General features: G+C 37.6%; 1 protein-coding gene across 1 annotated transcript in view; it reads right to left on the bottom strand.

Annotated features, from left to right (window-relative positions):
* Window positions 1–13,495, bottom strand: part of PIP4P1 (phosphatidylinositol-4,5-bisphosphate 4-phosphatase 1) — a 530,596-nt gene extending 517,101 nt beyond the window's left edge. Inside the window, exon 1 of the mRNA XM_044057994.1 lies at window positions 13,237–13,495. Coding sequence (XP_043913929.1) covers window positions 13,237–13,486 — 250 coding nt within the window. The 5' untranslated portion in view covers window positions 13,487–13,495. The remainder of the gene's footprint in view (window positions 1–13,236) is intronic.
* Between the last annotated feature and the right edge of the window lie 1,210 nt (window positions 13,496–14,705).

Genomic DNA, 14,705 nt, shown 5'->3' with positions numbered 1-14,705 from the left:
TTTCAATAGGTTCTGTGGGATCTTTTACATCCACCTGAAATAGCACAAACTCGAACAGGTGGGGTCTCAGTTTAACCTCTCTGCAGGGCACCACACTCAAGAGTGCAGCAACCCCCTTTACGCTGGACTGCAGTATCAGCAATTGATCTACCTGGTGTGGGAATAGAAACCACAGCCTTATGCACTAAAGGACTGTGCTAGCGGTTGCTTTACTGACAAATAGGGGCTCAGCTATAATTCTGTGAGGGATGTAATTTTAATGGGGGAGTAATAACTGAACTGCAGTAATACAATGCGTGAAGATAAGGGCAGACTATAAAACAAAGATAATGGGAGCAATAGGTTTAGCAAATACAGGTGCAGCCATCTTTAAAGAAATCAAGGTCTAAGCTTATAGCAATTTGATAATTTTTCACAAAGCTACCTCAACTGATGAGTACAGATAGTTTGAAAATAAGGTATGTTGCAAGTGAAATCTCTGTTAAAACAGTTGGCCTGTCGAGGTTTAAAAAAGTGATGGCAGCCTTGGGAGATGGCACATTTGTTATGTATAGTCTTTCATTCCATTTGCTAGTTTAAACAGCAAATTATGTGAAGTTACTGCGAAATAGGGAATCCGACCAGTTCTAAGAGAGTGTTCCAGAAAAGCATGGGCTGAGAAGGGCTCCCTATTGAAATGTTGGCACTCAAAATGCCCACTGCCAACAAGCCAGAAAAAAAAAAAAGACTGAAAACAAAGGAGGAAAGAGAATTTCAAAAATTGATTTCAACTTTAAACTTCCTTTAGTAAGGAGACAATCCCCCCACACCTCAGAACTTATACATACAAACTCCAAGATTGCCATACCTTGGAGAAAAAGGAAGAACGGCATCTTGGTCTTGGTATATGCAACTCCAATCTTTTGGCCCTTCAGTCTCTGCAATTCAGGACTCGCTCTAGTATGTCCCAACATTTCAAATGGTTAAAGGCTCACACATTAATGTTTACATATGTAAGAAGCCTTGGCCATTTCACTGTTTATTCTATAGGGACTCAGTAAGGTCTGGCTGTGATTAAGGCTGCTAGTGACTTCAAAGGTGCAGACTCTATTTATCCCCTTCAATCACTTGTTTTAATACTAGTAATGAGTTAGAGGCAGGTATGATCACATAAAAAGTTAATTTATAATGGGGTTAGGGGCTAAAAAGATCAAAGAGTAGGCTGAAGCTCTAGTGCTGTAATCCCAACAGATGATGTCAAGTCGGAGTAAAAGTAAAGTTTCAAGATTTTCAGAGAAACACATTCGCCAACTGTAATAGGTTTTACCCCCCCCCCTTCCATTTCTATGACCATGTTGTAATAATGCTGTGGTCATTTAATGAATTACGCTTGGATCACAGTTTGGGTACATTTGTTGGAGATATTACAATAGCCATGTTGCTTGCAGAGAACAGTGCCAACTAACAGTTTTGGTCTAGAAGAGGCAGTTATGCATTAGGTCAGGCTGAGACGGTTGGTAACTCTTTCTACACCCCCCTTGGGCTTGACTAGTTAAAAATCAACCATGTTGATGATGACAACACTTTCTGAAGCCAAAAGAATAATTTTATGGTGTGCCTGAATTCTTTAACAGTTTTGCAGGGTGGGGAGTGCATCTGTTCTCTAATAAAATTCTAAGCACCTATTCTGGCCTGCCCTCATTTGGTGTATGATTAGCTTCGACGGGAAATTGTATTTGACCCCCCCCTCATCCCCAGAATTGCCACCTACTCCTCTCATTCACTAGGTATACTGGACTCACCACAGCCTCCGCCCAGCTCAACCTAAACCTTGTCCAGTGCGAGTGTGGAGATAAAGGACAGTGGTGTAGAGTCATACTGCTGCCAGGGAGTGTACCCTAACCCTTAACATCCCTCAGAAGCTTTGCACGCTCAATAAGGGGTGCCTTCTGCAAATGCATGAATGCACAACCTCCTGACCAAGTGGTGTATCACTCGCAGCACACAGCACACTAGGCTCTTAACACTGGAGCTGCAGCAAACCACAAGCTGCCCCCCCCAACAGGATGGACAAAACAGCATCAGTCTGTCATACCCATTCGCTTCAGCACCCATGCTGCTGATCAAACATAGATTTGGGTACACCAAGGGCTTTATTCCTCTGTGCCACTAAGCCAGTGAAATTATTCTGGACTTTGACTAGAAGCACACTCCTCTCTCCTTCTGTAACGCCATGTCTACTGGCTTAAGCTACTGCCGATAGCTCTGAGTGATAAAATTACAGAGGCAAGTTTCCTATTGGTTACTGCTAGTACATCAAGGTTTTCAGTCTGAAACTAGGCTGGAAGGGATGACCCATTATCTTAACAGCGTTTTATGAGACGAGAACTGTTAATCTGTATTAGGTAGGTAGGAGATCCAAGGTTTGTTATGGTCACCAGAAGCAGAAACACAGATTTATTATTTATTTATTTTGGCTTTTGCATTTGAGTGAGTGCCACATTAAAATTCTGACAAGCAAATGAAGTCTGGAAAGTCAGACTCTCTATTGGATATGGGATGTCTAAGCCCGTGGCTCAGGCATCACACACATGACAATAGATACTTACACTTAGGTTTGGGATTTGACAACAATCAACAGATTTACATACCTATGGAATATCTTCTGTATCTGCAATCAACTACAATCCAAGTACTCTAACAAAAGCTTTTTTATTCTACACTTACAATCTGGTTCTTAACTGCCTCTTTCCCCTTATTTTGTCTAATATCACAGATAGGAGACACAGGAACTCCTAGTACCAACACTGCACACATATTAAAACTGAGACAAATTAACAAAAGGCAGTGAAAATTAATTTTAAACTATTTATTTTATTTAAGTTTGCTGCCTGTGGCAAGAACTGATCCAAAAGGAATAATTTCAGCCTTGGTTCATGAATATGTCAAAGAAATGACAATTCGCAGAGAACTTATATGGTAGGTAACTATTATACGATGAATGGCTTAATACGACACAAAATAAAGTTATTCACAATAAAAAAAATCACAACTTTTTTTTGAAAACCAGTGAACAATCGGTACATGATGACAGATACACGTCAGCATGTGTAACAATTATTTACAGTAAGGTTATACACAGGCAATGAAGAGATAGAAGAGACAATTTCAATTAAACAGAGCTGGAAATAAAATGTACTAATGCAGAGAAACGGGAAAGAGAGGACTGTGATAAGGAAAGGGGGATAATGGCACAGAAGGGTCCAATTTGGGTCAGGGGAGGAGAAGACCTTCAAGGCCTGAAAATAAACAGTCCTTGTATTTAGAAAGAATCATATGAGTGTTTTTAGACTGTACGATATGATCACTTATGCAAGCTTTCCCTTTACATTGTTTAAATTATTACAGTACATTTAACAAAAAAAACAGGTTTCGTAAGACTTTGAGCCTTTTCCTATATTCAGTGCAATGAGTTCCAGAGGTCTATATTGAAACATTGATTGATGCTTCATCGACACATTTTCAGCGAAAGCTGAAAATGTCGAAATCACAGAACAGCGATTTCTTTCTTAGGGAAAGAAATCACTGTTCCAACCAAAAAAAAAAAAGAAAAACATTAAAACACTTCCAAACATATACCCTAACCCTAATTGTATCCCCACAAAAAAACAGTAAACAACTAAATGCACATATGCACGTAACTCAACCATACATCTAAACGAAAAAAAAAAAAAAAAAAAAACAGTAAACATTTTAAAACCAGCACCCTAACCCTAAGGTCAGTAACTCTTGCACATTTACATAAACAGTTCCAAACACATACACACTTACCTTAACCCTAATTCTACCCCCCCAAAACAAAAGTAAACAGCTGAAAACACATACACACGTAACTTAACCATACATCTAACGCAAAATAAAAAACAGTAAACACTTTCATACATATGCACTTACCTTAACCCGCACCCTAAGGTCAGTAACTGTTGCACATTCACACTTGGGAGCTATACCAGACAAGGGATCACACTACACTGCAGAACACGGCAAAGCAACAAAGCGGTCAAGCGACTTCTTTCCCAGGGAAAGAATTCTCTGAACAGCCACTTCGCTGTTTTGCCTGTTCGCTCTATATGCCACTTCGCTGTTTTGCCTGTTCGCTATGTGTTGACAAAATGTGTTTTAGTTGTTCTAATAGGAACCTGAGTTTCAGCTCTGGAAGACTAGCATACCTCTCAAATGTCCCCGATTGCAGCTCAAAATTTTGCTCTGCTCCTCCTAATCCCTCATAAAATTTGAGATCCGGGAGAAAAAGTGGTGAATTACAGTTAATGACAATCACTAGTGTTACAGACTTTTTTTTTTTTTTTAATAAAAAGCATGTTAATTCACATTTGCGTATTCTGTCGATGGTTCTGGTACTAATATTTTAAAAAGTATACAAGAGTGCCCTTGATTATTTCTGGATTTGTCTCCAATTCCGGAGGTAAGAAGTTGAGAGCTCTGTAGTTGAGGGAATGAAATTCCAGTCTGCAGGCCCAAGAACTAAGAAGCTGTAATTACTGCATTAATTAATGATGTTGGGGGGATGGGTATATTGTGGTTGTGACCCAAGACTGTAGGTTTCCTCTCTTACTGACAATCAAAAAAGATGAGGATTTCCCCAATAAATTAAAATAGGCAAGGATGAGAAACAATGCTCATCATACAGACCAATAACCCTGTTAAACATGGACTATAAAATGTTCATGGCAATATATGCAGACAGGATCAAACACATTCTCCCCGTGCTAATCCACAAAGACCAGACTGGATTTATTAAAGGAAGAAACACACATGACAATCTTAAAAGAATACTATCACTAATTGATTACAGTAAACATACAAACTCAGATTTAAACAATCTCCCTAGACATTAACAAAGCCTTTGATTCGGTTAACTGGAATTTCCTTGCATTAGTATTAAAAGAATATAAATTTCCCTCAACTTTTAACACACTTATCCAGTCATTATATAAAGATTATATTGCATATGTCAACATGGGTTCACATAGGTCAGGTCCTATACAAATTAAAAAAGGAACTAAACAAGGTTGTCCTGTATCACCACTGCTATTTGCACTACTTATTGAACCCTTTGCAAATCAGATTAGATCAGATAACAATATTAAAGGCATATACATTAATAAAACATTAAACCTTAAAATTACAACTCTATGCCGATGACATTCTTCTAACCGTCTCAGACACTAGCACATCTCTGCAAGCTTTATTTAGTGATATAAATAATTTTCAAAGCGTCTTAGGTTTACAGTTTAATGAAAACAAAACAAAAATCATGCTATGCAATACTAAAAAAAATATTTAATCAAAAATACTCTAAATACTTAGCAGTAGATATACTTAGGTATAACTGCTTGAGGATTTAACTGACTCACTTATACACAACTATAAAAAAATACTGGAAAAATAAAGAAAACAATATCTAACGGAAACAAATATACGTTTACAATGGCAGACAGACTAATCAAATCAATCATTTTCCTAAGATACTACTATATCTAATGCAAAGTTTTTCTCTCCCACCTCCCAAGTATATCACTCAAAGCTATAACAAACTAATACTGTACTTATGGTTCCCAAGCAAACCCAGAATTGCTTTGAATAGACATTTACCAAATTGGGAGGATGGTGGAATTAATTTTCCAGACATAGACACTTGCATTATATCCTCTGTTATTAAAAATATAACTTTATGCTCAAATACCCACTACTTTCCTATTTGGAAACAAATACATGAACAGATTTATATACAAATTAGTCACAAGCATATACAAGACCATATAAATATCATACCATCACCTCTAGTCTGGATGATAAAGAACAACTTAGTGGGGAAGAATAAAAGTAACAAACTGTCATCAAAATATATATGTATTACATTAACAACTTTCAAAGCATATATAAATAAAGTCACAAACATAAAATCTTGTTTTTTTTTTTTTTTTACTTTTCCCATAGCATTTACACCCACTATCTTTGATACATTCCAAACTCAGAAAATGAGCACTTAAGAAAGGCTCAATAAGCTATTGGCACCAACTGACAGAACAAGGGAAAACATTAACTAATGAACAAATAATTAGCAAATATAATATAAACAACGATTCATGGCTGCTTCTTAAAATCCTAAAAACAGTCAACATTATCATTATACTGGCAATTATTCACCTGAAGACATTTATTAAGAAGTTTTTATACTCCACACAAATTAGCTAAAATGTTTGATAGTGAGGATCAATGCTGGAGATGTCAGACTAAAACAAGAGCTGACTGGCAACAGTATTTTATGAATGTAAATGTCTCACTTAGTATTGGAATAACATTAACTATTTTTTCCAGATTGTCTTCAATGATAATTATCAATTAACAAAATCAATGACATTTAATTCTCCCATCCCAGACTGTGTACCTAAAAAAGACTTTAAAATCTTACGGACATTGATGGCAGTAGCACGCAAAATCATCACCATTCACTGGAAAAGTGCGACTCCTACCACCTTCAAGGAATTTAAAAACTTTTCTTTAACAGTTGGACATATGGAAATATCCACACTGAAAAATAGAACTACCAGACCTACATCATTCTACAACTCTTGGATGAAAATTCTGGAAATATTTGAGAAAAATGGACAAAGACAAATAAACCAATATATCATTCTTCACAATGTGTTTACAACGTATTTAGTGCTTTCTTCTATATAGACACCAATGTATATGGTTACATATAGTTTTGTAGTTTATAGGTTATAAAATTGCATATATGTTACCTATTAAGTATTCATAAAATGTTTAACAAAATATGAAATTCAAAAATAAAATTTTAAAGACAAAAAAAGATATGCATAAAATACAGTACAATCAAACATACACATATTATAATATACTATTTAAATAAATTCATCATTACAAGCAAAAAAAAGATGAGGAGTTTACACTGAACAGTGTAACTAGGAAGCAGCCCAACAGACTGTTTCTACAATCTGTTGGACCTCAAGTCAGTTAGCTTTTCTTAGCACTGAACAATGACGTTCTTTCCTTGGGGCAAACACGATCAATCTGCATTTTCTGCTGGTGATAATTTGCACAGAGGTTGGCTCTTTTTAGAAGTTGATTTATTACTTAGCATCTGTACTCTTAACTTGCAGCTGTCGGAATTTGTTCCCAATAGCCTTCCTTTCAGTAGGGAACAAAAAGCGTGCAATTTTCCCACACCTACAAGAATACTTGGAATGGCAGCTCTAGTTTAACTGATGTGTAGCTGGAAGTTAAGATATTTTGTTCTAATCGTAAGCCTAAGTATTTAAATGTAGAGTTCATAGTGTTCATAGGTTCATACTAGGCTAATTGCCCTTGCAAGCCATTTTAAGCCTAGCCAGTTATCCCCCTGTGAGATTCAAACCCTGTACCTTGTGTTTGTAAGGCAAACACCTTAACCATTAGGCCAACCTCCCAATGATGAAGGATGTCCATGTAAATATGGCTGAAGATTAAGGATGACCCACTCTGTTTGGACAGCATTTAGTTTGTCAGGACTGCAAAGGACAGGGCTTTTGTGTGGCTGGGTTTAGTATACTTTTCTGGTGTTTACCTAGTTGGCAGTTAAGAAATCGTGTTTAAATCGGTATCTTGATAGTATTGCGTAAAGAGTCACTTCTGTGAATAATCATGTTGTTGGCATAAAGTAAAACAAGGGATTGTCTGGTGGGAGTGGATAATACAGAAAAAAATAGCAATGCGGAGATTATAGAAGCAACACTTAGGAGGACACAGCAGATTCGGTTTTAAATGGTGAAATGTACAATTAGTGAGAACATTATGGAACTATCAGAATGCTTTGGTACCAATTCTATACGACACAGTGCCATGTACAGGACAGGAAAGCAAAGGTTCTCTGGCAATTGGGTTAGAGGATTAAGGAGCGTCTAATGAGCTGTTTCCAGCGGTCCAGTAGTGCAAGGTTCGATTCCCTCAGGCTTCATTGCCTAACTGTGCGACTCCCGGCAAGTCACTTTTGTTGTTTTTCTTTTCAGAGCAAGTCACTTAACCAGACACTGCTCCCTGGCAGAGTCTGAAAAATGTCCACAGAGGTTACTGCTCTACCCCAGAAAACAAATATAAATAAAAGGGTGAAAGGCATTTGTGAGATCAATAACTACTGCTCTTGTGAACAGACTACTATCCATCCCAGTTAGGGTGTCATCTGTCAATGTCTAGATGGCTGTAGTCACTATACCAAGGCAAGACTAGAAGCCATGCTGCTTTCTGGAGAACAACCCCTAGGATTCAATATAGTCTTGACAGTAGATGGAGGAACATGAGGGTTTCTAATACTTTACCAAGTACTGGGAAAATAAAGATTGCCCTAAAATCAGGGGGAGAACTGGGTTTAATTACAGTTCATTCCAAAGCAAGGAAAGCATTATGGCACAAAAAATGGTTATGGATGTGTCCGAGTCGATACACATTATGCTTTGACAAACAGTGTGGATTATAATACACAGAAGCCCATAATTTGATATTTTGTTTAAACAGCCTTCAAACTGTTGTTGTATCAACTTCACAGCAAAATAATGGGTTGAAGTTTATAATGCAAATTTTCAGAGGCAAAAAGGGTTGTTGCAGAGGAGGTCGTCAGCTGCATTCATAAAAGTCATCTGGAGTGAATGAGCTTTTGTGAAAACTACATGTATTACTGTAGTCTGGGTTATTACATTTGCCTCTACCTGCTATCTCGCTTACTTGTTTCCAAAACATTTTTGCTTTGTTAAGGAGAATGGAAGGAGTAACACTTTCCAGTCAACAGTAGTGCAAGTATGGTTCCCTTTACACCACCTGTTCACTCACCTAGATATCCCTCTCATGTGTCTACTTTTGTTAATCTTTTACACAAGTTAAGAACACAAATCCTAATACCAAACAGCAGACAGACAGATCCCTGCTCTATACACCTTTCAACAGCCCACAATTCTGAAAAATGCACAACTTTGCTTCATTTATGTTTAGCCTGTCGGTCATCAGTCAGGAAGCACAGTTTCTGCGTGTGTGTGCATATATAAACTGCGGTGCTGGTTCTGCGGTAGCGTTGTTGCCTCACAGTAAGACGTTGTCCTGTTCAATTCTCAGCTAGAGCATCTTCTGTGTGGAGACGTGCGTGAATGGGCGTACCTTCGTTGAAGGTTGTGCGTCAGGGCCGGCAACTCGGCATGTAAAAATCTACTGCCAATCATTAGCGGACCGGAGTTCCAATGTGGCGACCCCTAACCGGGAAAAGCCGAAAGACAACAACATATATAAAAATATAGTTCTTGCAAACTTTTCTAAATATTCTACAAAAAATTTACTATAAATATGCTATAACTACGCTAGTACACTTTGGGAAGGTTGCAGTAATTAAACAACCCAGATGTCAGACGACTCTTCAAAAGTGACATCCATCAAAAAGCAACTGATCAGCAACTGACTAAAAGAAAGAAAAAAAAATGTTTTTATGCTGGGGGGTGCAGGGCCCCTGGACCCCCTGATGATTATATATACAAACTCTGAGATCACACTACAGTGGGGAAAAGATACATTCCCTGAGCTCCAACAGATCAACTGCCAGCACATATATGTATGGATATAAGAATGTATTTCCTGCCAACAGTCTGCCAGTTCAGGAAGTTGTCATTCGATTACTTGTTAGTAATCTATACATTTTCACCAAAGTATGCAAGCAATAAATGCTTACACACATGCATATATATAAAACCAAGTACCTGTGCATGCAATACTAAAGTCTTGTGCAAATAAGTGTTCAGTTCAAAAGTGTTAAAATGTGTTTCTAATTATGTACAATATTAGTCTGTCTACCTGCATGTCTGTGATGTAATAGCCAGGTGTTCCATGTGTAAAATGTCTGTGAAAATAGTCTATATGTTGCCTGCACATTTGAATATGGAGATACAGAATTCTGTTCAGTTTTTGCACTTTTGTGATTTCTGAATGACAACAAAGTTTGCTTTGACTTTTATATATGTAACAAATACACACACACACACACACACACACACACACACACACACACACACACACACACACACACACACATTGAGCTCTAATCTGTTTTCCACAAAAAGCTAAATTAAAATGAAGGCCATGCTTACTCCTACCAGATGGGAAGTTGCTGCACAAAATGTGTGCAATGTCAAGTTATGCTATCTGAAAACTGCAGCATGGTTAGTGTTATGGATAGGTTAGATTTAGTGTTGTTAAGTTGACAAGCAAGTGGTTTCACTAAGAACAAACACTGGAAAATGTCCTTTTATTTCAGCAGTGAGCATAACTCATTTCTGTCATTCTGAAAAAAAAAAGCAAGTTTACATCCTTCTGGTAGGAGTGACAGTCAAAATGAAAAAAAATATTTGTTTTACCTGCATTCCTAACTACTTTCCATACTTAAATCATGTGACAGGTGTACAGCATATTACCAACTCACTGGTTATAAAAAACATTTGAAATGCAAGAATCCAACAACCTGTGAAAGTCAAAAAGGATAAACAGAACTGTAACAAAAATATAAAAATCATAAAATTTGAATGGAAAAAAATAAACCTAGAAAGATGATATATAACCACACCCTGAGAGATCATAAACCAAGCAATTGGGTCATGTGTAAACTATGGGGTGTGTAAAGCCATGCTTATGACAACTAAGAAAAAGACGAAGCATTTGAAACTAAAACAAAAATCCTCACAAATGAGTTCCAAAAAATGCTCTGAAGCAAACATTAAAGTAAAGTAAAGTGTTCTGAAATTCAAAGATGGACAGAAACAGATTTGTTTGCTAGACCTTCTCTGAATTGTACACAGGAATATCCAAGCTAGAGGTTCCATTTTTAGGGGAGTCCTGTGTTGAAACTTTTCAAGTAGCGAAATGAATAATTAACAATAGCATGAACAAAGTGAAACAAGTCATATTACAATTCAGAAAAGAATATGACAAATTAATGTTATAGTATGACAAGAAAAGATACAGGAAATAAGCATAATACAATTTTGCTACAGGACATAAAATGGAATAACAGAAATTTCAGAATTAACAAATGACATCACAGTAACTCTGAAAACACGTGAAAAGCACTGGCTGGCTTACACTGGCACTGTAATTAAATGGGTAAAATACAATGACAAAGAAAACACAATACACTTGTCAACAGTAAGTGACATTTGAAGCAAAAAATTATACATTGTTTACCCAGTTACTATGGTACAATATTAATGACGTGGTCCAAGCAAAAACAGCAACAGTGTAGTATGTATACTGTCAGCAGCAGTGTAGTATGTATACTGTACACAGACTGCAAAAGAAATTCATCATGACATTAGCATATATACAAAAAAAAAAAAAAAGTAATCTCAGTGTTTTATTTGGTAAATGCATACTAAACGCAAACATACAATGCATGCCCTAAAGACTGGGACACGGAGAAAGAAAGTAGATTACAGTGGTAAATAATATGCACAAGGATATCGGAAAGTAAATCAGGTGTACCAAAGGTAAGGTGGAGATACTTAACAGTTAAGGCATGCAAACAGACTTTCAGGAAGAAAAAAAAAAAAGGAATGAGAAAACAGGACTGACGGTATGACAGGAAAGCAGGAGAGTACAGAAGGGAAAAACAGAACTTGGGAATTACAGGAAATAGGAAAATACAAGCCTCAACAGACCCGACAGTTCAGCTTTGAAAGAGGGTGGCCTAATATGAACTGACCTTTTAGAGCCTATTCCATATCTGCAAGCTCAGTGGTGTCACAGACACCCAATCAAGAGACTGTAATCTTTTTAAACCATAAAGAGAACATGTTGGAGGGATACAGAAAATAACATTTCTTTGGAATCACTACCTTATCTACATAAAGTAATGTAAAGTATTTCTCTTACTCTATTCAAACATAATCTGACTGGATACCTAATTGGATGGATAACTGCAAATTCACCCATGGTCTAGCATCTTTGTCCCTTATGGATAAGGGGAACATGAAAATGTCTGCCTAGGTCTACATTTTTCATAATTAAATACAACGACTAAAAACTTCATAGGAATGCATGGCTAGGCTTATAAAGATCTTTACAGATCAACAATCTAATAAGTACCTATGAAGTTTTGCAGGCCAAAACATTCTGTTTCTTATAACATTTAATGAAGGGACTAGGTCAATATAACAGAGAATAGGAGGTAGAGCATTAGAAAATGTCACAGAAGACTAGATCAGTGGGAAGAGATTACAGGAAATGTCTTTGAAGTTCTGCAATGAAACAGAAATAAAACACAGGCGCGTTAACATTTAAATATGTCAAGTAAACTCACAAATACAAGTCAACGAAGGTCGCTTGGTAAGTGAGACAACACCCACTTTTAAGTCTTGTTAGGAGCCAAGTTCGTGTGTTGTTCTAGTTGGAAGCATCGCTATATTAGCGGGCTACTTTGCAGTGCTGATGGCTTGCTGACAACAGCAGTAACCTGAAACTCACTCAGAACTATACTTCTCAAACTACGAGCATCAACAGTCACGGCACTGGTCTTCAACAATCATGACAGAGGAACAGAAACTAATGCACACACACTTTCACAACAATCTTCGTCTTACAGTCCATGAATAGTTAATGGCAGCGCATCTTTCTACAGGCTTCGTTTATACATATTTTTATGTTAGGGAAGTACTCATGAACGGAATTATAAGAATGACCTATTTATTTAAGAAGAGGCAAAAGCAAATATGTGGACTAACGTAACTACGGTACACATAAATGCTGTTTAAGAACTATCTGCTCAGCCCTTACTCAGCATCTATATAATGTCTGCACTACCTATCCCAGCATACCTAAGAAGATCCAGCACCTCCTTCTATCAGTGGGCGGACCAAAGCTTACTTAGGGCAATAACTATTGGATAAAAATGCTGAGGCCATGAAACTTGTTAATCCATTGGCACAGGACATCTGTCAGTCGCCATCATGCGCTCGTGGCTGGATACACTCCCGCATCTCCAAAACACTACAGGATTTGGTGCAATTACTCCCTTCTCCGATAAATACAAAGGGCTACAAGTTAATCAAAAGTAAAAGCAGCAAGCCTGGTGCCACAATGACAGCATTTGTTTTCACTTCCCCACACATCCATGGTCCTGGCTCTCTCCCCTCCCGGTTCTCTTTTCCTTACCTTGTGGCTTGTTAAGCGGCACATAGGGTGGCGCACTGGGAGCAATCATCCCGCTGGTGCCTGAGCCCCCTGTGGAGGTTGGGCTTACTATTCCTGTTCCTCCTGCTACACCATCATTAAGATCAGAAAGCAGTGGAGATCTCTCGCCGTCTCCCATAACGAGATCCAATATACCCCAGCTGACCAAATGCACACCTTTTCGGCAAGACGGTCCTGCTACTGTTGTTGTGCTGACGTCACATAGTGTCATGTTATGTCCGTCACGCGGAAAGCATGCGCACAATAATGTCCGCGCCTGCTGATAGGAACCCAGTGGCGTGAGCGTAGCGAGGTCCGATCATGTGACTGTTTTCATTGACTAATTCTTGGAGTTGAAGGATGCACCGCGTTGGAAGATGTGCGAAGAATTTCTATGCAGCTTGCTTTTGTTCTGTTAAGTTTACTGTGTGGGTAATTTATGTGTGTGTCAAATGAGACGAAAATGTACTTGAAAAGTGCAGGCATACTTCTCAAACGTCTCTGGTTTTGATTTAGAAGTGTGTTCAGTCAGTCTTTACCAATCTTTCTAAAATTGTCGATTTGGGAAGTAAAAGCTGGTGGATTGCTCTTAATAAATTATGACAACTTTAACAGACCTGTTTTAGTTCAGAAAATGCAGGTTAATTCAAGTTCTGTTACTCTGTCAGCCTTTTAAGTTAGCAGTGCTTAATCTGTAAATGCCACATGATAGCTGGAAGATGAAAGTGGATCGTAAGATAAGTTCAATAAATAATCCTCGAAAACATAACTTTTTTTGAGATGACTTATTGGACATCCTAACATCTGAACTCGGATTTCTATTCTGGCTTCCCTTTTCCTTGTATGCAACATTACTATTTTATGCTTGTGTTTACCTGGCCTGGGCGTGCACATGATTATTTCTGATCAGTGGACTACCCTGCCTGCTAACAAGTGTAAATAAAATAAAACACTGTAAAAATTTGTCACTGACGGGAAATCGGGGTCTCTGTCAAGAAATATCAGGAAATCCAGTTACGATGAGTACCAGAATCGGGGACAAATCCAGAAATAATCAGGGACCTTTTAGAATATTAGTACTAATAACTTGTTACATTGATAGAATTAAAATAGTATAATGTACATTTTCTGAAGTACAAGACACCTGTAACTAAATATTGGGATTATTTATTAAGTGCAATTCACTAGTTTTCCCAAGAAGTTCCCGTTTTAGGAGGGATTAAGATGGATAGTGCTAAAATATGAGTCAAAATCATGGACGTTTGAGAGGTATGCTAAAGTAGGTTTCCTAAAATGCTTACTCTTTCACTTGGATTTATCATTGTAGTGGCTTATGCTTGTTTATGTGTGTGTATATGATTTGTGTGGGTGGGTTAAATTGTGTATGTGCAACAGGTTGGCTGTAGTTTATTTCAGTTTTATCACCGTTAAAACATTAGCCTTGCACATAC

This window comes from Protopterus annectens, chromosome 16.part0 (genome assembly GCF_019279795.1).
Source record: "Protopterus annectens isolate FY-2018-M chromosome 16.part0, PAN1.0, whole genome shotgun sequence".
NCBI classification, from domain to species: domain Eukaryota; kingdom Metazoa; phylum Chordata; order Ceratodontiformes; family Protopteridae; genus Protopterus; species Protopterus annectens.
This window is presented reverse-complemented; position numbering and strand designations above follow the sequence as displayed.